The 23,998-nt window shown below is 36.1% G+C and overlaps 1 protein-coding gene across 5 annotated transcripts in view; it reads right to left on the reverse strand.

Annotated features, from left to right (window-relative positions):
- Window positions 1–23,998, reverse strand: part of LOC133621000 (CUGBP Elav-like family member 3) — a 111,521-nt gene that overhangs the window by 23,947 nt on the left and 63,576 nt on the right. For 4 of the 5 annotated variants that reach the window (XR_009817595.1, XR_009817594.1, XM_061982754.1 and 1 more), the window contains exons 4-7: window positions 16,494–16,542; window positions 9,739–9,867; window positions 7,221–7,300; window positions 5,617–5,760 (exon numbers count right to left, since the gene is read on the reverse strand). Coding sequence is in view for 3 of the 5 variants with exons in the window: in XM_061982754.1 (XP_061838738.1) it covers window positions 5,617–5,760; window positions 7,221–7,300; window positions 9,739–9,867; window positions 16,494–16,542 (402 nt within the window). In the remaining 2 variants the exon portion in view is untranslated. The remainder of the gene's footprint in view (window positions 1–5,616; window positions 5,761–7,220; window positions 7,301–9,738; window positions 9,868–16,493; window positions 16,543–23,998) is intronic. The other variant, XM_061982755.1, reaches the window with a different exon arrangement.

Consider the following 23,998-nt stretch of genomic DNA (forward strand, 5'->3'; position numbering starts at 1 on the left):
CCACATCAAACAAGAATGACAAACACATTTCGGGAGAACATCCGCACCGTAACACAACATAAACACAACAGAACAAATACCCAGAACCCCTTGCACCACTAACTCTTCCGGGACGCTACAATATACACCCCTTGCTACCACCATGCTAGACATTAATGAACTAGTATCCCAGAAAAGATGGCAGGTATCTGGCTTGGGCACATCAGATTAGATCAGTGTGTCGCAAACTGAGCTGTTTAAAGTCCTGAATGGTTGGTTTATTCATTATTTTATTTTCAAATTTATTAGCCTGTGGAAAAAGTTAATGTTGATATTTACCTCAGAAGGCTGCAAATAGAAAAATGTTAAAGCAAATCAGTGTAGCAAACTGAGCAATAATTAACGTTTTATTCATGCACTTTCTCTTGCTACTTCAAGGCTTGAATGTTTTATTCATTCATTATTGTTATTTTATTTTCAAATTTATTATTAGCCTGTGGAAAAGGTTTATTTTGATATTTACCTCAGAAGGCTGCAACTAGAAAAGAAGTATTCAATTTTTATTTAAATTGTATTTGATATGCCATTGATATTTTTTTAATTATTATTATTATTTGAAACTGGATTTTGCATGTCACTATAAAGTTATATAAGCCTTGCTTGTTCAATATTCAATGCAAAACTTGTTTGGGTCCCTATTAAAAGGTTAATTTGTTCAACCTTGGCCCGCCGCTTTGTTCAGTTTTAAATTTTGGCCCACTCTGTATTTGAGTTTGACACCCCTGCTCTAGAGCCATAGGTTCCCTACACCTGTTATATACTATTATATATATAGTAATAGTCATGCAGTGCATCTACAATGCAACCTACTATTTTTTAGGGCGCTGAACGTGCTAAAGACGGCACTAAGTGCAAGCGTGCGCTCCCGACGCAAGAAAATGCATATTGCAAGAGTTTTTTTCATACAATAACAAACGTCATTAAAAGAACGTCTGCAGACACCAAAACACATCAATTAATTTTTGTTTTTTAATCAGCCCCTCAAGTCATTATTAATCAGCTAGAAAATTATAAAACATATATTGCGGAATAGACCATCATGTCTAATCCTTTTATATTTGACAGTCCATATATGTTGACAAGCACACATAAGCGCCTCTTTTCTCACAGCTGATTCTGAACAACTGCCAGTTTGCATGTCCTTTCTAAACGTGCTAAATATAAACACCACACAGCTCTCGCAGTTGAGTTTTAGTCTTGAGAAATCACACTGCGTGTGCGAAGTTATATTTGCAATTTCTCCTCCCAGGAGACAAACACACTAAATGGGTTTCCCTCCTTATTCCGCTCACTTAAAGGTGCTGTTTGCAAATTCCTCACACCTACATTTTTCAGAGCAAACGATAGAACAAGAACACCACCGGCTAGTTTACGTTACCATTAGTGGTTTAACAGAACACATCTGTTGACAATTGTCTATATTTCTCACAATTGTTGTTATGATAGAATATACATTGAATGACAGCTAACACTAGCTATTTAAATTGCTATTTTTAGCATACAACACCCAAAGCTAATGGCCGTGCATGTGTTAGGTAACGTACGTAATTACATAATTTGGTACTAGAAGCCATAAAAGGGTGCGATGTACTGTGTAAAATACATTGGAAAGTTGGCGCCATCTCGGCATCTGTTTATATGTTGCAAACAGCCCCTTTAAGAGACACAATTCTCTACGCTCAAGTTTAGTAGATCAGCTTGGGTTTTAATACACGCAAACATTTAGCACAGGGTTGGCCTGCAGATACATTTTTTAATAGTATTCTAAAAATACTATTAAAAAATGTGGAATAAAAGAGCATACCGGTGAAATGCAACAAGAAAAAGTTGCAATGTTGATTCTAATAACAAAGCTGCCATTTAAGTTTTTATTTTTTATTTTTTTAAACTGTCATTGCTCAACAAATAATAATGAATGAAAATTAATGTTGTTATGAACTATGGACCTATTCAAGGCTCTAATTATTTCACATCAAAAATTCCACTGTAAAAATATTTTTTGTGGAAATTATTGCACATTCTGTGTGTCTGCCATATAAAAACAGATTATTTGACTTAAAGTGCATAAAACAACATGCAAAAATAAAAACTCAAAATCAATGAATTGATGTGAAGTTGACTTATGTGTTGAAAAAAACTTTTGGTAAAGTGGCTGTGCCAGCAACTCCAGGGATCCAGGTTTGATTCCTGCTTCCGCCATGCTAGTCACCGCCGTTGTGTCCCTGGGGCAAGACCCTTTCCCCACCTGCCCCCGGTCTCACCCACACTGGTTTAAATGTACAGCAGCTTAAAGATGGAAATAATGGGTTTCATTATGGAAAACGCTTTGAGTCTCTAGAGAAAAAGCACTTTTATGAGTGGGGCCCTTTTGCATCCCCCAACATTTTTGTGGGACACTTTTTTTAACTGTCACTTATTTAAAAAAAATTGGGGGAAAATATGACAAGGTTTTGACAAAAAAGGGCATAAAACATACAAACAAATGTTTAGGGCTGCAACAACTAATCGATTAAATCGATTAAAATCGATTATAAAAATAGTTAGCGATTAATTTAGTCATCGATTCGTTGGATCTATGCTATGCGCATTTTTATTTCTTTTTCTTTTTTTAATAAACCTTTATTTATAAACTGCAACATTTACAAACAGCTGAGAAACAGTAATCAAAATAAGTATGGTGCTAGTATGCTGTTTTTTTTCAATAAAATACTGGAAAGGATAGAAATGTAGTTTGTCTCTTTTATCCGATTATTAATCGATTAATCGAAGTAATAATCGACAGATGAATCGATTATCAAATTAGTTGTTAGTTGCAGCCCTACAAATTTTATATCAACAGATTAGGGAAATTGACCTAGAGATACAAATGTTGAATTAAAAAAACAAAAACATTTATAAACGACCTATTTTTTATAATATTTCTGACTGAGACCCTTCTGGATGCCTGGGACCAAACTTGAGAGGGGCCCTAAAGGTTACAAAAATCCTATATCAATCAATCAAAGTTTACTTATATAGCCCTTAATCACAAATGTCTCAAAGGGCTGCACAAGCCACGACATATATTGTACTAGTTTTGAAAATAAATAAATAAATAAATAAATGGGTTGTACTTGTATAGCGCTTTTCTACCTTCAAGGTACTCAAAGCGCTTTGACACTACTTCCACATTTACCCATTCACACACACATTCACACACTGATGGAGGGAGCTGCCATGCAAGGCGCTAACCAGAACCCATCAGGAGCAAGGGTGAAGTGTCTTGCTCAGGACACAACGGACATGACGAGGTTGGTACTAGGTGGGGATTGAACCAGGGACCCTCGGGTTGCGCACGGCCACTCTTCCACTGCGCCACGCCGTCCCTGCCAAAATGAAAACTATCACAGTGGCCCCCGCATGCTTTGACTTTTCAGTGTGCGGCCCTCAGTGTAAGAAGTTTGGACACCCCTGCTTTAATAGATCAGACCCTATAAGTCCCAACAATCATCCTCCCAACTGCTAATGATACTGTATATGTGCACACTAAAAATGCTGGGTTATTTTGATAACCCAATGTATGGGTTGCTAGTGTTGGGTTACATTTTGGAGTTAATTTTATGAAGAGCAATCCATTTTTTGGGTTATAAAAGTACTATTTTAACTAAATTTCTGGGTTTTCAAAATTATGAACCATTTTTGGGTTGTTTTTCAATGAGTAACGCATTTTTGGGTAAAAGGCTTTTTTTTTAATAAAAAGTTACTTTTTTCTTGAAGGGAATTTTATTATGGATCAATCTCGTTAACATTATTTACAATCACACATCTTATGTACATGAAAATATTTGAGCATGCTGTATAGGACTCTCTAATATGACCATACACGGCAATTCTTGTAAAAAAAAAAGGTCACTCATATCTTGCTTTTGAGTATATTTTAATGGAATAAAAATAATTTGGATCAGTAGTTAGAAGGAGTAGGACAAACCAGCAGCAAAATGTATAATTGTTAACCAACTATTGGGTCAAGGAGCGCTAAATTGCGCAACCCAACATTGTAGTGAGCATAACTCAGCTTTTTTGTTAAATAAATTCAACCCAATAGTTGGGCTATGAATCAACCAACATTGAGTTAGCGTAACTCAATTTTTGGATTAAATAATTCAACCCAATAGTTTGTTTGGGAATAACCCAACATCGTAGTCAGCATAACTCAGCTTTTGTGTTAAATAAATTTAACCCAATAGTTGGGTTGTGAATCAACCAATATTGAGTTAGCATAACTCAAATATTGGGTTAAATAATTCAACCCAATGGTTTGGTTGGGAATAACCCAACAGTGTAGTGAGCATAACTCAGCTTTTGTGTTAAATAAATTCAACCCAATAGTTGGGTTATGAATCAACAAACATTGGGTTAGCATAACACAACTTTTGGGTTAAATAATTCAACCCAATAGCTTGGTTGGGAATAACCCAACATTGTAGTGAGCATAACACAGCTTTTGTGTTAAATAAATTCAACCCAATAGTTGGGTTATGAATCAACCAACATTGAGTTAGCATAACTCAACTTTTGGGTTAAATAATTTAACCCAATAGTTGGGTTGGTAATAACCCAACATTGTAGTCAGCATAACTCAGCTTTTGTGTTAAATAAATTCAACCGAATAGTTGGGTTATGAATCAACCAACATTGAGTTAGCATAACTAAATTTTTTGATTAAATAATTCAACCCAATAGTTGGGTTGGGAATAACCCAACATAATAGTGAGCATAACTCATCTTTTGTGTTAAATAAATTCAACCCAATAGTTGGGTTGTGAATCAACCAACATTGAGTTAGCATAACTCAAATATTGGGTTAAATAATTCAACCCAATGGTTTGGTTGGGAATAACCCAACATTGTACTAAGCATAACTCAGTTTTTGTGTTAAATAAATTCAACCCAATAGTTGGGTTATGAATCAACCAACATTGAGTTAGCATAACTCAATGTTTTGATTAAATAATTCAACCCGATAGTTGGGTTGGGAATAACCCAACATAATAGTGAGCATAACTCAGCTTTTGTGTTAAATAAATTCAACCCAATAGTTGGGTTATGAATCAACCAACAAAGAGTTAGCATAACTCAACTTTTGGGTTAAATAATTCAACCCAATAGTTTGGTTGGGAATAACCCAACATTAAGTTATCATAACTCAACTTTTTGGTTAAATAATTCAACGCAAAAGTTGGGTTGAAAAAATTGACCCAAAATGTTGAGTTAAAATAACTCAAATAACGGGTTTGTCCTTTTTTGAAACAGCAGTTGGGTTAAAATTGGGTTATTTTTTAACCCAACATTTTTTAGTGTGTACTCATGAAAGTAAATACCAGTTTGGTTGGGCTTGAGCTACTTTGCATCAAACATGACCCATGAAAGGTTCAACATATTAAAGAACAATTCTCAGTACAGATTTGTGTACATTAACAAACCTACTAAGGATATTGTGAAGTAAATGCTCAATAGCTAGGACAAGTGGTCATATTCTCCTCTCGGTTTGAAAACTTGAATCAGTTCCTAAGTGTGAAAAGAAACTTGTGTGCTCACAGCTTGCGTGTAGGCGTTGTAGGCTCCGAGGTGCAGGGTCATGGGACTGATGACTCCCAGCTGAGAGGCCACCTGCTGCATCCGCCGAAGCCCCCGCTCCTTCTCCGAATCGGCAAACTTCACAACCAGACTGGATGAGGCTCCCTGCAGCGTGGACAAAAAAACCAAAAACGATGTCCAATTTGCAGACATACTACAGCACGCACGTTTTGTTGTTGTTTTACTCATCTTCTTCTGAACAGACATTTTGCCAAACTTGGATATTAGATGCATTAACACTATAGAACTGCTGAAGCACTTTTGGTTCTTACGATAGTATAGCAGTATGCAAGGTGCTAGCATGCTAACTCAGGGTGTCAAAATTTTTTTTTAAATCAAAAATCTATTTAACAAAATCAAACAACTCAGTTGTCTTTTAGGTCATACAGTAATTTATCAGAGCTGTTTATCTATTGTATGGATGAATGTAGTTAATCATAGAATTGGCACCCAATGTTATTTAAAAAAAAGTATTGATTTTAAGTTAAGAATCGTTATGAAACGAGAATAGTTTTGAATCGAGAATAGAATCATAACCCCTAGTAATAGAATCGAATTGCGTGGTGCCTAAAGGTTCACAGCCTTAATGCTAACTGTTAGCATGTTAGCTATATAATACACTGCAAAATATTTGCCACTTGCCAAGATTTAAAATTGTATTTCTAGAAACTTCCTTAGTTTTAAGAGGTATCACATTTTTTTAGTCACTGACAGAAAAAATCCAGATTTTTTGACATTTAGAAAAAAATCCAGATTTTTTGACACTTAGAAAAAATCTCGACTTTTTGATCTAGAAAAAATCCAGACTTTTTGACACTGAGAAAAAATCCCGAATTTTTGACCCTTTGAAAAAAATCCCGAATTTTTGACACTTAGAAAAATTCCCGACTTTTTGACACTTAGAAAAAATCTCGACTTTTTGACAGCAAAATCCCGACTTTTTGACACTTAGAAAAAATCCAGACTTTTTGACACTTAGAAAAATCCCAAATTTTGGTACTTATAAAAAAATCCCAATTTTTTTGACAGAGAAAAATCCCGATGTTTTGACACTTTGAAAAAATCCTGACTTTTTGACACTTAGAAAAAATCCCGATTTTTTGACACTTGGAAAAAATCCCGAATTTTTGACACTTAGAAAAAAATCCTGATTTTTTTGACACTTGGAAAAATCCCAAATTTTTGATACTTAGAAAACATCCCGACTTTTTGACAGAAAAAATCCCGATGTTTTGACACTTGGAAAAAATTCCGATATTTTCACACTTAGAAAAAATTCCGACTTTTTGACACTTAGAAAAAATCCTGACTTTTTGACATTTAGAAAACATCTATTCTAGCTTAAAAATGTTCAAATTGAGAGAAAAAAACCCTATTAAAATAAGATGTTTTCGACTATATAGAAAATCTTGTTTAAGGATTTCTAGATTTACAAATCTTAATTTATGATGTTTATCAAGTAAAATTATCAGTCCATGCAGCTCGTAAATTTCACAAATTTGTAGTATTTTTTTTCCTAAAATCTACTCTTTTTATCTTATATTTTTGCAGTGAAATGGACTCACCGGTAGAGTGCGGCTTCCATGGAGAGCGTTGATAGCAGCCTGGGCCTCGGCGTTGCACTGGAACTTAACAAATGCACACCCTAGACGAGACGACACCTAATCAAACATGGCCTCACACACTGGATATGTCCATTTAAAAATACATTTGGCGCCGCCCTTAAATCGAGTGCTTCATCAGTAACCTTGGCGTCATTAAACATGGTCCAAGAAACATGCAGTGCTTCATCAATCACAGCCTGCAAGCATCATTAGCAATGACCCATAAAACCTATTGCACCATTAGTCATGCTTCGGGCAACAGACGCAGGAAAACCTTGCGTCTGTGTTTGAACATGGCAAATATCATTAGCGTTATTACACATAATAGTCACCCCCACTCCCCGCAGGGAAGAACGCTGGAGGCGTAATACTCAAGGCTGCCACTGAGCAGGCATATCTACAGGTGCAATCATCTGATCCAACTTTGTAGACTTATTTACCGTTTATGTGTTTTGGATAATACACAGACTTGAGGTTAATATACAAAACCCAAAACCAGTGAAGTTGGCACGTTGTGTAAATCGTAAAATAAAAACAGAATACAATGATTTGCAAATCCTTTTCAACCTATATTCAATTGAATAGACTGCAAAGACAAGATACTTAACGTTTGAACTGGAAAACGTTGTTATTTTTTTCAAATATTAGCTCATTTGGAATTTGATGCCTGCAACATGTTTCAAAAAAGCTCGCACAAGTGACAAAAAAGACTGATAAAGTTGAGGAATGCACATCAAACACTTATTTGGAACATCCCACAGGTGAACAGGCTAATTGGGAACAGGTGGGTGCCATGATTGGGTATAAAAGCAGCTTCCATGAAATGCTCAGTCATTCACAAACAAGGATGTGCCGAGGGTCACCACTTTGTGAACAAATGCGTGAGCAAATTGTCGAACAGTTTAAGAACAACATTTCTCAACGAGATATTGCAAGGAATTTAGGGATTTCACTATCTACGGTCCGTAATATCATGAAAAGGTTCAGAGAATCTGGAGAAATCACAGCAAGGCCGAAATCCAACTTTGAATGCCCGTGACTTTGGATCCCTCAGGCGGTACTGCATCAAAAACCGACATCAGTGTGTAAAGGATATCACCACATGGGCTCAGGAACACTTAAAAAAACCACTGTCAGTATCTACATTCGTCGCTACATCTGTAAGTGCAAGTTAAAACTTGACTATGCAAAGCGAAAGTTATTTATCAACAACACCCAGAAAAGCCGCCGGCTTTGCTGGGTCCGAGCTCATCTAAGATGGACTGATGCAAAGTGGAGAAGTGTTCTGTGGTCTGACGAGTCCACATTTCAAATTGTTTTTGGAAACTGTGGACGTTGTGTCCTCCGGAACAAAGAGGAAAAGAACCATCCGGATTGTTATAAGCGCAAAGTTCGAAAGCCTGCATATGTGATGGTATGGGGGTGTATTAGTGCCCAAGACATGGGTAACTTACACATCTGTGAAGGCACCATTAATGCTGAAAGGTACATACAGGCTTTGGAGCAACATATTGTGGGGAGGCGTGGCCGGCAGACCGACAGCGAGGCGGGGCATGCCGGGGCCGACCCCGAGATGGCGGCGAGGAGGCGTGGCCGGCGGGCGAGCGGCGAGGCGGGGCGCGCCGGGATCGACACCGTAACAGATATCAGGTGCGTGGATCGCCCACCTGGGCACAACTGTGTAATCTCCTCCAAGTGGGTAAAAGGGCGGCAGCCGAGAACGAGGGGGCGGAAGAAGGAGTTGGAGAGCCAGAAGCACATGCAGCGCGCGAGATGAAGAGAGCCAGAGGAAGACGCAGACACGGCCAGCTGAAAAGCGGACCAAAGAGCGAGCAGTGGAAGAAGCGGCAGAGCTGAAAAGCGACCCGACGAGACTGAAAGGTTTTATTGAAAAATAAACAAAGTCAACCCTGCTCGCAGTAATGTCTATCCTTGGTGGTCCATGGAACCCAGACGACAGCGGGAGTCTGTCACACATATGTTGCCATCCAAGCAACGTTGTCATGGACGCCCCTGCTTATTTCAGCAAGACAAAGCAAAGCCACGTGTTACAACAGCTTGGCAACTGAGACCCCGGACTGTTGAACAACTTAAGCTGTACATCAAGCAAGAATGGGAAAGAATTCCACCTGAAAAGCTTCAAAAATTGGTCTCCTCAGTTCCCAAATGTTTACTGAGTGTTGTTAAAAGGAAAGGCCATGTAACACAGTGGTAAAAATGCATCTGTGACAACTTTTTTGCAATGTGTTGCTGCCATTGAATTCTAAGTTAATGATTATTTGCAAAAAAAAATTAAGTTTCTCAGTTGGAACATTAAATATCTTGTCTTTGCAGTCTATTCAATTGAATATAAGTTGAAAATTATTTGCAAATCATTGTATTCTGTTTTTATTTACGAATTACACAACGTGCCAACTTCACTGGTTCTGGGTTTTGGTATAATCAACGCTGTATCAATGTTTTGTGCCTGCTGGACTACCTTTGCTGGTGCCATCCGGTCCGCGGAGCACTGTGCACTCCTCGATGCTGCCAAAGGGTTCGAACATCTTTCTCACGTCGGGGTCGGTCTGCTGCTTTCCCAGCATGCCCACAAAGAGCTTCCTGTCTTCTAACGGGGAAGCAGGACATCAAGATGGGGGAGAGGACACAATAAAACAAAACAATGTAAAGAGATGGTGTAGGTGTCACTGGAAATAGAGAAAATAGTCCAGCTGGACGACATGCATGAGTTTACATGCACAATTGAAAAAAAAGGGATCCATTACTAAATTATTATTTGAAGTGACAGGGAGGTATTTGACAATGTGTGTACAATAGTCCCTAGCCACATTGCGCTTCGGAATTCACTCTCAAAAAATTTTTTTCAAGGCATATTTTACGTATTTTCAACTTAAAAATGGCTAAATTGATGTAAAGTAGCAATAGTCCAGTTAGAGATTAGTATCGAATTTGGTACTTTCATAGGTAAAGACCTAAGTCCGTCAGTAGTACCGGGTACCGTTTCACTTAAAATCAAACAGTGCTACATTTTGATACCTTTGTTGCACGTGACGTCACGTCCGGTTGCAAGCACTTGGCCGGTAAACAAGCACACTACAAATTCTCTAGAAATTTCCTGAGTTTTAAGAGCTATTTACTTGTTTTTAGCCACTGACTAATCTTAATTTTAGCAGGAATAATTTAATTTTGTCTATTGTATTTAAAAATAAAATCACTATTCAAATAAGATATTTTGGGTTTCCCCACATAGAAAAACTTGCTTGAAGATTCTGCAACATCCCGAAGATTCTTTATTTAAGAATTGCAAGTTGAATGATGCTTGTTTTTGCCGAATAAAATACTTATTTGTATCTTAAAAGTCTTGCTAATTTCTAGATATACAAATCTTATCAAGTAAAAATGATCTGTCCGTGCAGATAGTTTATTTCACAAGTTTTTCTAAAAAATCTAGTCTTTTTATCTTAGCTCTTTTTTGCAATGCAGACAATCACTCTGGGCTCTCTCTAACTATGCAAGTAGGAGTCTTGGCTACTGGATGAGACCAAACCAATTAGAGTGCACTGTTCAGTATCGTGGCCACTCATTGGCTCAGCCTCAGGCAGCTGCACTATATTGGTTTAAAAGACTCTCAAGCTGACTGTGTGGGTGTTTTGAGGGCTTTCTTAATGTTAAAGACTTTATTTAGAATGTCTTGAACAGTTTTTTCACGCTGTTGCTATGAAAATATACGATTTATAATGACTAAATCCTACTTCACATAAATGAATTCACCAGGAACTATTAACAGCGATAAACGAGGTATTACTGTATCAGACAGATGTTTATAATTTCACCCATATGTTCTGTATAATAAACTATATAGAAAAATGTAATGTATTTATTCATGCTTTAACGATACACAAGCCAGCTATACGTTTTTTTTAAACTTTTTATTTTTATTTTACCCAACATTTTTAATATTAGTAGAATAAAATTACCAAAAAAACAGCAATATTGCAAAACTATGTACTTTATTGAGATAATGTTGTAAGATTATGAGACTAAAGTTAGTAATATAGTGACAAAAACCCCTGTAATGTTCAAAGAATTCATTTTACCAGAAAAATGTTGTAATGTTAATATTTAAAAAAAACTTGCAACATTATTGAAGTATAGTATAGTGGTAATTTATAAACAACGAAGTTGTAATATTACATGCACAACTATATATGTGGGAAGATGAAAACCGTTTAACACAAACATTGCAACCTTTTCCGCGTATAATACTATTTAACTTTAACATTACAACGTCATTCTTGTAGGTCACACAAAAAAACGCTAAAATACAAAAGGGAGTGGGATCGAGGCAAATATTGATGTATCGATACCAAGGATAATTACAGTATCTGATTTATGTTATTGTGATTCTTTTGTTAATTCATTTTCAATGCTACTTTTTCCAAGAGAGGGTTTTGGGAGCAAAAAGCCAAAGGATTTCATGACAGCCTATACATACACACATACATACATACAAATATATATACATACGTACATATACCGTATTTTTCGGACTATAAGTCGCAGTTTTTTTCATAGTTTTTTCATAGTTTTTCATATATATGTCGCACTGGAGCGACATATATATGTTTTTTTCTTTCTTTATTATGCATTTTCAGCAGGTGCGACTTATACTCCGGAAAATACGGTACATACTAGTGTTGTCTCGATACCAATATTTTGGTACCGGTACCAAAATGTATTTCGATACTTTTTCTAAATGAAGGGGACCACAAAAAAATTGCATTATTGGCTTTATTCTAACAAAAAATTTTAGGGTACATTAAACATATGTTTCTTATTGCAAGTTTGTCCTTAACTAAAATAGTGAACATACAAGACAACTTGTCTTTTAGTAGTAAGTAAGCAAACAAAGGCTCCTAATTTAGCTGCCGACATATGCAGTAACATATTGTGTCATTTTCCATTGTATTATTTTGTCAACATTATTAAGGACAAGTGGTAGAAAATGAATTACTAATCTACTTGTTCATTTACTGTTAATATCTGCTTACTTTCTCTTTTAACATGTTCTATCTACACTTCTGTTAAAATGTAATAAACATTTATTCATCTGTATTCTTTATTCTTCGGTACTTTTTAGAGGCGATATAGTACTGAATAAGATTCATTAGTATCGCGGTACTATACTAATACCGGTATACCGTACAACCGTAATATATATATATATATATATATATATATATATATATATATATATATATACTCATTTTGCACTATTGCCTTTATTTTATTATACAATTGTATGTAATAAAATTAATTGAATGGGCTGTTTGCAAAATTCACAGAGGTGCCTAGAGGGCGCTAACTTTTCAATGTATTTTACATAGTATATCCCGCCCTCTCACGGCTTCTCCTACTTGACGTTATTACGTACGTACGTAACACATGCACGCGCATTAGCTTTGCAAACAGCTCCTTTAAGTAAATATTTTTATTATGTTGTTGATATTGTTACATTGTCTTATATTATTGTATGTATACTGTATATTGTTAAGTTGCTACAAAAAAGTAGTTTTTTCCCCTCCCAAATTTTTTTTTATTTGGATTGTAGCAACATTTGGGTAATACTTTAGGATGGGGAACACATTCACCATTAATTAGTTGCTTATTAACATGCCAATTAGTAACATATTGGCTCTTAATTAGTCGTTATTAAGTACTTAATAATGCCTTATTCTGCATGGCCTTATTATACAACCAGTAAGCCATTAACTAAGAGTCTTCCCTCAATAACCTCAGAATTATTGCTTATAAGTAACCCTAACCCTTATATGTTCCCCTAGTATCCAAATAACTTTAAATCAAGTCTTTGTTACTTAGAATATTTTCCCCATACTAAAGTGATACCCAAAACTTTTTATTCATGTCATTTGTTTATTTTCTAAATTATTTTGTTGTTGAATAATAATAATAATAATAATAATAATGGATTAGATTTTATACCACTGTAATGTGCTTAGTGGCAACATGCTACGTGCTTATATTACATTTCATTTGCTAAGTCTATGCTAAAAACGCCATCCATCCATCCATTTCCTACAGCTTGTCCCTTTCGGGGTCACGGGGGGTGCTGGAGCCTATCTCAGCTGCATTCTGGCGGAAGGCGGGGTACACCCTGGACAAGTCGCCACCTCATGGCAGGGCCAACACAGATAGACAACATTCACACTCACATTCACACACTAGGGACCATTTAGTGTTATTTCCGTTCCCGTTACTCATCTGAGTATTCTTCACCTTGCCAAATATGATATACAGTTGCCTCAAATGGGCCAATCAACAGTAACACTTTAGTATTTTAGTATGGGGAACACATATTCACCATCAATTAGTTGCTTATTAACATGCAAATTAGTAACATATTGGCTCTTAATTACCGTATTTTGAGGACTATAAGTGGCAGTTTTTTTCATAGTTTGGCCGGGGGTGCGACTTATACTCAGGAGCGACTTATGTGTGAAATTATTAACACATTACCGTAAAATATCAAATAATATTATTTAGCTCATTCACGTAAGAGACTAGACGTATAAGATTTTAGCGATTAGGAGTGACAGATTGTTTGGTAAACGTATAGCATGTTCTATATGTTATAGTTATTTGAATGACTCTTACCATAATATGTTACGTTAACATACCAGGCACGTTCTCAGTTGGTTATTTATGCCTCATATAACGTACACTTATTCAGCCTGTTGTTCACTATTCTTTATTTATTTTAAATTGCCTTTCAAATGTCTATTCTTGGTGTTGGGTTTTATCAAATAAATTTCCCCAAAAAATGCAACTTATACTCCAGTGCGACTTATATATGTGTTTTTCCTTCTTTATTATGCATTTTCGGCAGGTGCGACTTATACTCCGGTGCGACTTATACTCCTAAAAATACGGTAGTCATTATTAAGTACTTATTAATGCTTTATTCTGCATGGCCTTATTATACAACCAGTAAGCCATTAACTAAGAGTCTTCCCTCAATAACCTCAGAATTATTGCTAATTAGTAACCCTAACCCTATCTTCACCTAGTGTCCAAATAACTGTAAATTAAGTCTTTGTTACTTTAATAAGCAACTAATTAATGGTGAATATGTTCCCCATACTAAAGTGTTACCCCATCAACATTTTGAGTAGTTGAACATGTATATTATTACAGTATTTTTGCACCAACTCCCTGTTTCGGTGCAGCAGAGCTTTTGTTTTTACTAGATTGTGCATTTGTACCTGATCTTGTGGCCTGGGAATGCACAGTCTATGATCCAAAAAAGAAAAGAAAAAATCCCCAATCGAGCCTGCTATACTCACAAGCACCAACAGAGTGCAGTAACGCGTACAAAAACTGAATATTCTGCTAGTCACTTCTAAAGATTTCCAAAGAGAATGTGTCCTCTCACTGATGGATCATTCAGACATGTTAGTATGCATTATATGCATATATGCATGAAGTCACGCCCATTCACAACACAGTCTTTTAACAAGGTACATTGTCAAAAGACAAAGGATCCATCTTTTTCAGGGCTAATATTTGGACTGTGTAACGTGACAATGAGTCAGCATGTGCAATACAAGGACACTGGGACTGAAACGGATCAATGGAGCCGTTATTTATTCAATCAGTTTGACTGCAATATGTCAACATGTACTACCGACACATCTCAAGGCAGTGTTTTTCAACCTTTTTTGCCTTGTAAAAATGCGGAGGCACACCACCAGCAGAAATCATTAAAAAACGAAACTCAGTTGACAGTAAAAAGTCGTTGTCGCAATTGTTGGATAAGACTTTAAAGCATAGCCAACCATGTATCACTATAGCTCTTGTCTCAAAGTAGGTGTACTGTCACCACCTGTCACATCACCCCCTGACTTATTTTGAGGTTTTTTTTCGCTGTTTTCCCATGTGTAGTGTTTTAGTTCTTGTCTTGCGCTCCTATTTTGGTGGCTTTTTCTCTTTTTTTGGTATTTTCCTGTAGCAGTTTCATGTCTTCCTTTGAGCGATATTTCCCGCGTCTACTTTGTTTTAGCAATCAATAATATTTCAGTTGTTTTTATCCTCCTTTGTGGGGACATTGTTGATTGCCATGTCGTGTTCGGATGTACTTTGTGGACGTCGTCTTTGCTCCACAGTAAGTCTTTGCTGTCGTCCAGCATTCTGTTTTTGTTTACTTTGTAGCCAGTTCGGTTTTAGTTTCGTTCTGCCTTCCCTAAGATTCAATGCCTTTTCTTAGGGGCACTCACCTTTTGTTTATTTTTGGTTTAAGCATTAGACACCTTTTTACCTGCACCCTGCCTCCCGCTGTTTCCGACATCTACAAGGCAATTAGCTACCGGCTGCCACCTACTGATATGGAAGAGTATTACACGGTTACTCTGCCGAGCTCTAGACAGCACCGACACTCAACAACAACAAATCATTTGCAGACTATAATTAGTGGTCACAAAAAATATTTTTGGTAACACTTTATATGGGGAACACATATTCACCATTAATTAGTTGCTTATTAACATGCAAATTAGTAACATATTGGCTCTTAATTAGTCATTATTAAGTCCTTATTAATGCCTTATTCTATTATCCAACCAGTAGGGCCATTAACTAAGAGTCTTCCCTCAATAACCTCAGAATTATTTCTTTTTAGTAACCCTAATCCTAACCCTTATATGTTCCCCTAGTGTCCAAATAACTCTAAATTAAGTCTTTGTTACTGTAATAAGCAACTAATTAATTGTGAATATGTTCCCCATACTAAAGTGTTACCATAGTTTTAACCCAAATAGGTGAAATTAGATAATCACACCAGACTGTATCTCATAGCACACTAGTGTGCCGCGGCACAGTGGTTGAAAAACACTGTCTTAAGTGGACCTACGCACACACGGGCCAATCAATAAAAAAAAGATATTCTGTGAAAGTATTGATATATTAAAACCTATGAATGATTTGTTTCCCAAAATTTCCAGATGGCATCACTTTGGCAATACAAAATTCTACCATCGTTACTATCAACCAGGGGCATCCAAACCTTTGCCGCATACTAATTAATCCGGCCTGAACGCTGCAACTGATGTAACTTCTGCTCACAAATTAAGTTGGCAAATTAACTGATTCATTTAAAATACACTTGCCAAAAAAAAAAAAAAAAAAAAGAAGTCATAAGTGGGTGCAGGTGTCTCTTACCCCCTCTGCTCTCGCTGTCTGCTGGCTTCACCTGGATGGGACGGTTCATCTGGAAACAAAAAACCATTTAGACACAGTCAGCTTCTAAGTTCAGACATGATGACCTGCAGAGAAGTACACGCATGCAACCTCACAGGCGGTGGTCTCCAATAGGGGCGGGAATCTTTGGGCACCTCACGATTCAATTACGATTAGGATTCAGGGCCTATGATTCCATTAGACATTGATTATTGATGCATCTTTAATTATTATTATTATTATAATTATTTATTATAAATCGATTAGTATATTTGGACAATAAACTGCTACTTCCCCCCCTACGCTTTGAACCCTGCGGCTTATAAAACGGTGTGAATAATTAATGGTCATAATGTTTTGTGTTCAACAAATAGTTTTCATGAAACACCTACAGAGACACTGAAAAGGTGTGTTCTGTGTTATCTTTTGGACAAGTTCACTCACTGCAGGCGCTGCACGTTGAACGTCTACAGCAGGGGTCCCCAAACTTTTTGACTCGGGGGCCGCATTGGATTAAAACAATTTGGCCGGGGGCTAGGCTGTATACATACATGTATATATATATACACATGTATATATATATATATATATATATATATATACATGTATATATATATACACATGTATATATATATATATATATATATATATATATATATATATATATATATATATATATATATGTATATATATGCATATATACACATAAATATATATACACATATATATATATATATATACACATATATATATATACATACACACATATATATATATATATATATATATATATATATATATATATATATATATATATATATATATATGCACACATGTATATATATATATACACATGTATATATATATATATATATATACACACATAAATATATATACACATATATATATACACATATATATATATATATATATATATATATATATACATATATATATACATGTATATATATGTGTATATATATCATATATATATATATATGTATATATATATATATATGTATATATATATCATATATATATATATATATATATATATATATATATATATATATATATATATATATATATATATATATATATATATATATATATATATATATATATATTCCAAGCCCGATGATTTCACGTTATCGATGGGAAAATGCATTTTTACACAATATGATTTGCCTGAGCGACTAGGAGACACCGAGCGGTAGAAAATGGATTAGAAAGGACAGATTTAAAAAAATTATACTTAAAAAAATAAAAAAAAATAATTTTAATCGTAATTTTTTTATTTTATTTTATTTTTATTTACTTGGGACTTCCCGTGGGCTGGATTTTGGACGCTGGCAGGCCAGATTCGGCCCGCGGTCCGTAGTTTGGGGACCCCTGGTCTACAGTATTGCCTTCTGTTTAGTGCCTTGAACCGAAAGTACTAATTAACCAGGAGTAAGTAATTATTTATAGTAAATAGATTATTATATTCGTATTTTTCGGACTATAAACCGCTACTTTCCCCCCCTACGCTTTGAACCCTGCTTATAAAACGGTGCGAATAATGAATGGACATTTGTACACTAACGGTCATAATGTTTTGTGTTCAACAAATAGTTTTCATGAAACACCCACAGAGACACTGAAAAGGTGTGTTCTGTGTTATGTTTTGGACAAGTTTGCTCACTGCAGGTGCTGCAAGTCGAGCGTCTACAGTATTTCCTTCTGTTTAGTGCCTTGAACCGGAAGTACTAATTAACCAGAAGTAAGTAATTATTATTCATAAATAGATTATTATTAGGGATGTCCGATAATGGCTTTTAGCCGATATCCGATATTCCGATATTGTCCAACTCTTTAATTACCGATACCGATATCAACCGATACCGATATATACAGTCGCGGAATTAACACATTATTATGCCTGATTTGGACAACCAGGTATGGTGAAGATAAGGTCCTTTAAAAAAAAAAAAAAAAAAAAAATAAGATAAATAAATTAAAAACATTTTCTTGAATAAAAAAGAAAGTAAAACAATATAAAAACAGTTACATAGAAACTAGTAATTAATGAAAATGGGTCAAATTAACTGTTAAAGGTTAGTACTATTAGTGGACCAGCAGCACGCACAATCATGTGTGCTTACGGACTGTATCCCTTGCAGACTGTATTGATATATATTGATATATAATGTAGGAACCAGAATATTAATAACAGAAAGAAACAACCCTTTTGTGTGAATGAGTGTAAATGGGAGAGGAAGGTTTTTTGGGTTGGTGCACTAATTGTAAGTGTATCTTGTGTTTTTTGTGTTGATTTAATAAAAAAATAATAAAATAAATAAAAAAAAACACACAAAAACCTGATACAGATAATAAAAAACCGATACCGATAATTTCCGATATTACATTTTAAAGCATTTATCGGACATCTCTAATTATTATATTAGTTTTTTCGGACTATAAACAGCTACTTTTCCCCCCCTACGCTTTGAACCCTGCGGCTTATAAAATGGTGTGAATAATTAATGGACAAACCATTAAAAACAAAACTAGCATTGTTAGCAGCCGACCAAGCGAGTCAGCCCCTCTAAAGAGTCTGTCTGCAACACACAAGCATGCAGCCACCAACCTCGTTTATCCACGAAAATATTGAGAAGCTGCAGATGCTGTGTTTGACAAGTTTCAGTTTCAGTTTGTTCTTTTTTAATCCTGACTTGACAATGACCTTCAGCACACAGACACACGTATCACTTCTTGTCAAATCGGACCTCCTCCGGTCAGTCACTCAAATATGTCCGTGTGCAACATAAACAGCAATTTTTTAGTTCCTGTTGTTACGCGACAGACACCTACAAAAGTCTGCTCCCCAAGGTAAATGTTGTACAATATTATTATAGTATTTCATAAAACCGCTGACGTTGTTTTGTAGTACATGCTATTGCGATGTTTTTCAAAACAATAATTTTGGTGTAAAAGTTTGTTTTTATTTTTAATATCTGTCTGTGTATGATACATGTTAAAACAGTGGTGTTTTGTTTTAAATTGATTTGAATGTGTTTGAATGCGCGGGGCTGATTTCAGATGTGAGAGTTTTGAGTCGTTTTTCTTTGATACACCCATTGGGTTGAGTTTCTTCTTGCCCTGATGTGGGATCTGATGTTTTTGTGGCTTGTGCAGCCCTTTGAGACACTTGTGATTAAGGGCTATATAAATAACCTTTGATTGATTGATTGATTGATTTATCCTATTCATTTTTATTTTTGGAGATAACAATGTCAAATAGAATGTAAATGTGCAGCCGCTTTGTAAATATGTTAATATTCTACTTTACTGTGACATCACGTCAGTGGTAAAGTTGGTGAGAAACACTCCCCAGGCCAACGAGGATAAAAGGGGGAAATAAGAAAGCAGAATCAAGTGGCATTGTGACAACAGCTGCCGAAAATGTGGTTCCTCCGTTTACGTGCTAATGTTATGTACAGGGAGAAGTTGGTTGTTGTGTCATTTTGGATTAAAGTTAAAAGGAACTATTTGAGTCCAATTACTTGTGTAAGACTGGATTTTTGGCGCTGACCTCCACCGATGATGCACTGCCTCTTATTGACACTTTAATAGTTTGTCACGTCAGCGAATAGTTCACTTGTTTGATTTTGCTGAGGTTTTTCTGCTGGATGCAGCTCTCCCTTTTATTCGGGTTTGGACATCCACAAAAATTGAGCTGTTTGGCCACAATACCCAGCAATATGTTTGGAGGAGAAAAGGTGAGTCCTTTAATCCCAGGAACACCATTCCTACTGTGAAGCATGGTGGTGGTAGTATTATACTCTGGGCCTGTTTTGCTGCCAATGGAACTGGTGCTTTAAATGGTACAATGAAAAAGGAGGATTACCTCCAAATTCTTCAGGACAACCTAAAATCATCAGCTCAGAGGTTGGGTCTTGGGCGCAGTTGGGTGTTCCAACAGGTCAATGACCCAAAACACACATCAAAAGTGGTAAAGGAATGGCTAAATCAGGCTAGAATTAAAGTTTTACAATGGTCTTCCCAAAGTCCTGACTTAAATGTGTGGACAATGCTGAAGAAACAAGTCCATGTCAGAAAACCAACAAATTTAGCTGAACTGCACCAATTTTGTCAAGAGGAGTGGTAAAAAATTCAACCAGAAGCTTGTGGATGGCTACCAAAAGCGCCTTATTGCAGTGAAACTTGCCAAATACTAACATTGCTGTATGTATACTTTTGACCCAGCAGATTTGCTCACATTTTCAGTAGACCCATAATAAATTCATAAAAGAACCAAACTTCATGAATGTTTTTTGTGACCAACAAGTATGTGCTCCAATCACTCTATCACGAAAAAATAAGAGTTGTAGAAAGTACTGGAAACTCAAAACAGCCGTGACATTATGTTTTTTACAAGTGTATGTAAACTTTTGATCGAGACTGTACGTATAGTAGTACCTCGGTTTTCACAGGAAAGTTTGTCACGGTTTCGTCATCTCAGTTATCGTACAGCCAAACATTGCTTCTAATAAACTAGTTCCTTTGCCGAATCAAGTGCTAAAATCCCACTCGCTGGTGACTCAGTCTTGTCGTGTTATTAATAGTTCACGTGCGTGAGTCCGACTGTGTTCCTAACTTGTTTTTATTACAAAACATGCTTGTTAGCCTGCCCTGGTTGACTCCGTAGTTCTTTGCAAACTAACATAGTTACGCCACAAGTCTCTGTGCTCTTTTTTATTGAGTACAAATGTAAAATAAGCCACCAGGGGGCCAAAGAAAGTTGCATTTACCAGCACTAAAAATCACAAAAAAATCACAAAAACAAACAACTTATATATAAAATAGGGCGCCCGAGTGCAGATGGGATAGGCTTCAAGACCCCCCGCCACCCTGAGAGGGACAAGCGGTAGAAAATAGATGGATATATAAAATAGGGCTGTCAACGTTAATGTTTTGCATGTTATTTTTTCAAAACCAGATTAATCACGGTACATATATACACACATACATACATACACACATATATATATATATATATATATATATATATATATATATATATATATATATATATATATATATACATTACATATATATATATATCACGGGTACAAGCGGCTGAAATGAGTTTCCTCCGCCGGGTGGCGGGGCTCTCCCTTAGAGATAGGGTGAGAAGCTCTGTCATCCGGGAGGAGCTCAAAGTAAAGCCGCTGCTCCTCCACATCGAGAGGAGCCAGATGAGGTGGTTCGGGCATCTGGTCAGGATGCCACCCGAACGCCTCCCTAGGGAGGTGTTTAGGGCACGTCCGACCGGTAGGAGGCCGCGGGGAAGACCCAGGACACGTTGGGAAGACTATGTCTCCCGGCTGGCCTGGGAACGCCTCGGGGTCCCACAGGAAGAGCTGGACGAAGTGGCTGGGGAGAGGGAAGTCTGGGCTTCCCTGCTTAGGCTGCTGCCCCCGCGACCCGACCTCGGATAAGCGGAAGAAGATGGATGGATGGATGGCATTACATATATATATACACACACACAAACACACACATATACACAAACACACACATATATACATATATATATATATATATATATATATATATATATATATATATATATATATATATATATATATATATATATATATATATATAGTCGAGATTACTGTGGTCTATCCATAATACAGTGCTCAATACCGGGGTAGAGCGGAATATACGTTAGGTCAGGAAAAAACACAGAGGCTATTTCATCTCTACAAGCCTGTTTTGCAGGTTTCCCTGCTCTTCAGCGGATTTTATTTTATAAAATGTTATAAAATCCCCTAATTTTATAAAATAACATTTTACAACATTTTATAAAATCCCCGTATTTTATCGAATTAAAAATCAATCAAAATTTTATAAAATCCCCTGAAAGGCAGGGAAGCCTGCGAAACAAGCTTGTAGGGATGAAATAGCTTCTGTGTTTTTTCCTGCCATAATGTATATTCATATATATATATATTCATATATATATATATGTATATATATATATATATATATATATATATATATATATATATATATATATATATATATATATATATATATGCACCGCCACTCCTCTCTCTCCTCACCTTCCATCTACGACTCTCTTAGAATCCGCTGTAATCCCCGAGTCTATCGTTCTTTCGGCCCCCGTTGCGCAAAAAGAGGAAAAGCACACACACTCGTACTGGATTGGGGAAGTGATGAGATTAAGAACACTCGCCGGCTAATCTGGATTTACAGGAGCACGCAGCATGGGACTGTAGTGGAGTGCTTCTGATCCAGGGAGGCAGAGATGAGGTGTGCGGGGTTAAAGGGTAGCAGGGAGTATTTGGAATAAAACAACAAAATAAAATAGGGGCTTGCACAACAACGCGGGATTAAAATCCCCTTTTTATCAAATGAGAAACTGCTGAAAGTAAATGTTTCCGTCCTTATTTAGACGAGCTCTGTTTGACATGAGTGTCATTCCTATATTGAGAGCACAAAAACATTGGGGTGGGGGGTGTTGAGTGAAATGAAAAGAAGGATTGAAGGACAGAATGACGCATATGGTGAAAAGGATGGTGTGTGTGAGTGTGTGTGTGTGTGTGTGTGTGTGTGTGTGTGTGTGTGTGTATCAGGGGGTGGTAGTGAATTGGTGTATACAGCAGAGATCCACTCTGTTAACTGTGGCTTAATGAAGGTCTTAATTATGGAGCTGGTGACATTTCAGCCACTCACTGATCTTGTGTCACTGATTAATCCGCTGTGATCAGTCACCAGAGACACTATTGATCGCGCTACACCTTTCGGGCCATGGTGCACGCACAACCGCTCTTGTTGCCATGCTAAAACACACCTGCTGCCAGGTGTAGGTTAGTGTCAAATTCGAGGGGAAAACTTGAATAATTAGATTATTCTAATTAGAGATGTCCGATAGTATTTCTGAACAATCAAAAGGTACAAGCAGTAGAAAATGGATGGATGGATGAATATTTACATTCAACACAGGAATAACAACAGTATAAGACAAAGTAAAACATAATTATATTATTAATATATTGTTTACAACTACAGATGTCCGCTAATATCGGCCTGCGATATTAGCGGCCGATAAATGCTTTAAAATGTAATATCGGAAATTATCGGTATCGTTTTTTTTATTATTGGTATCATTTTTTTTTGTTTCTTTTTTTAAATTTATTTTTATTTATTAAATCAACATAAAAAACACAAGATACACTTACAATTAGTGCAGTTAGGGTTGTTTCTTTCTGTTATTAATATTCTGGTTTTCTACATTATATATCAATATATATCAATACAGTCTGCAAGGGATACAGTCCGTAAGCACACATGATTGTGCGTGCTGCTGGTCCACTAATAGTACTAACCATTAACAGTTCATTTTACTCATTTTCATTCATTACTAGTTTCTATGTAACTGTTTTTATATTGTTTTACTTTCTTTTTTATTCAAG

The sequence above is a fragment of the Nerophis lumbriciformis genome, linkage group LG21 (assembly GCF_033978685.3).
Source record: "Nerophis lumbriciformis linkage group LG21, RoL_Nlum_v2.1, whole genome shotgun sequence".
Classification (NCBI taxonomy): domain Eukaryota; kingdom Metazoa; phylum Chordata; class Actinopteri; order Syngnathiformes; family Syngnathidae; genus Nerophis; species Nerophis lumbriciformis.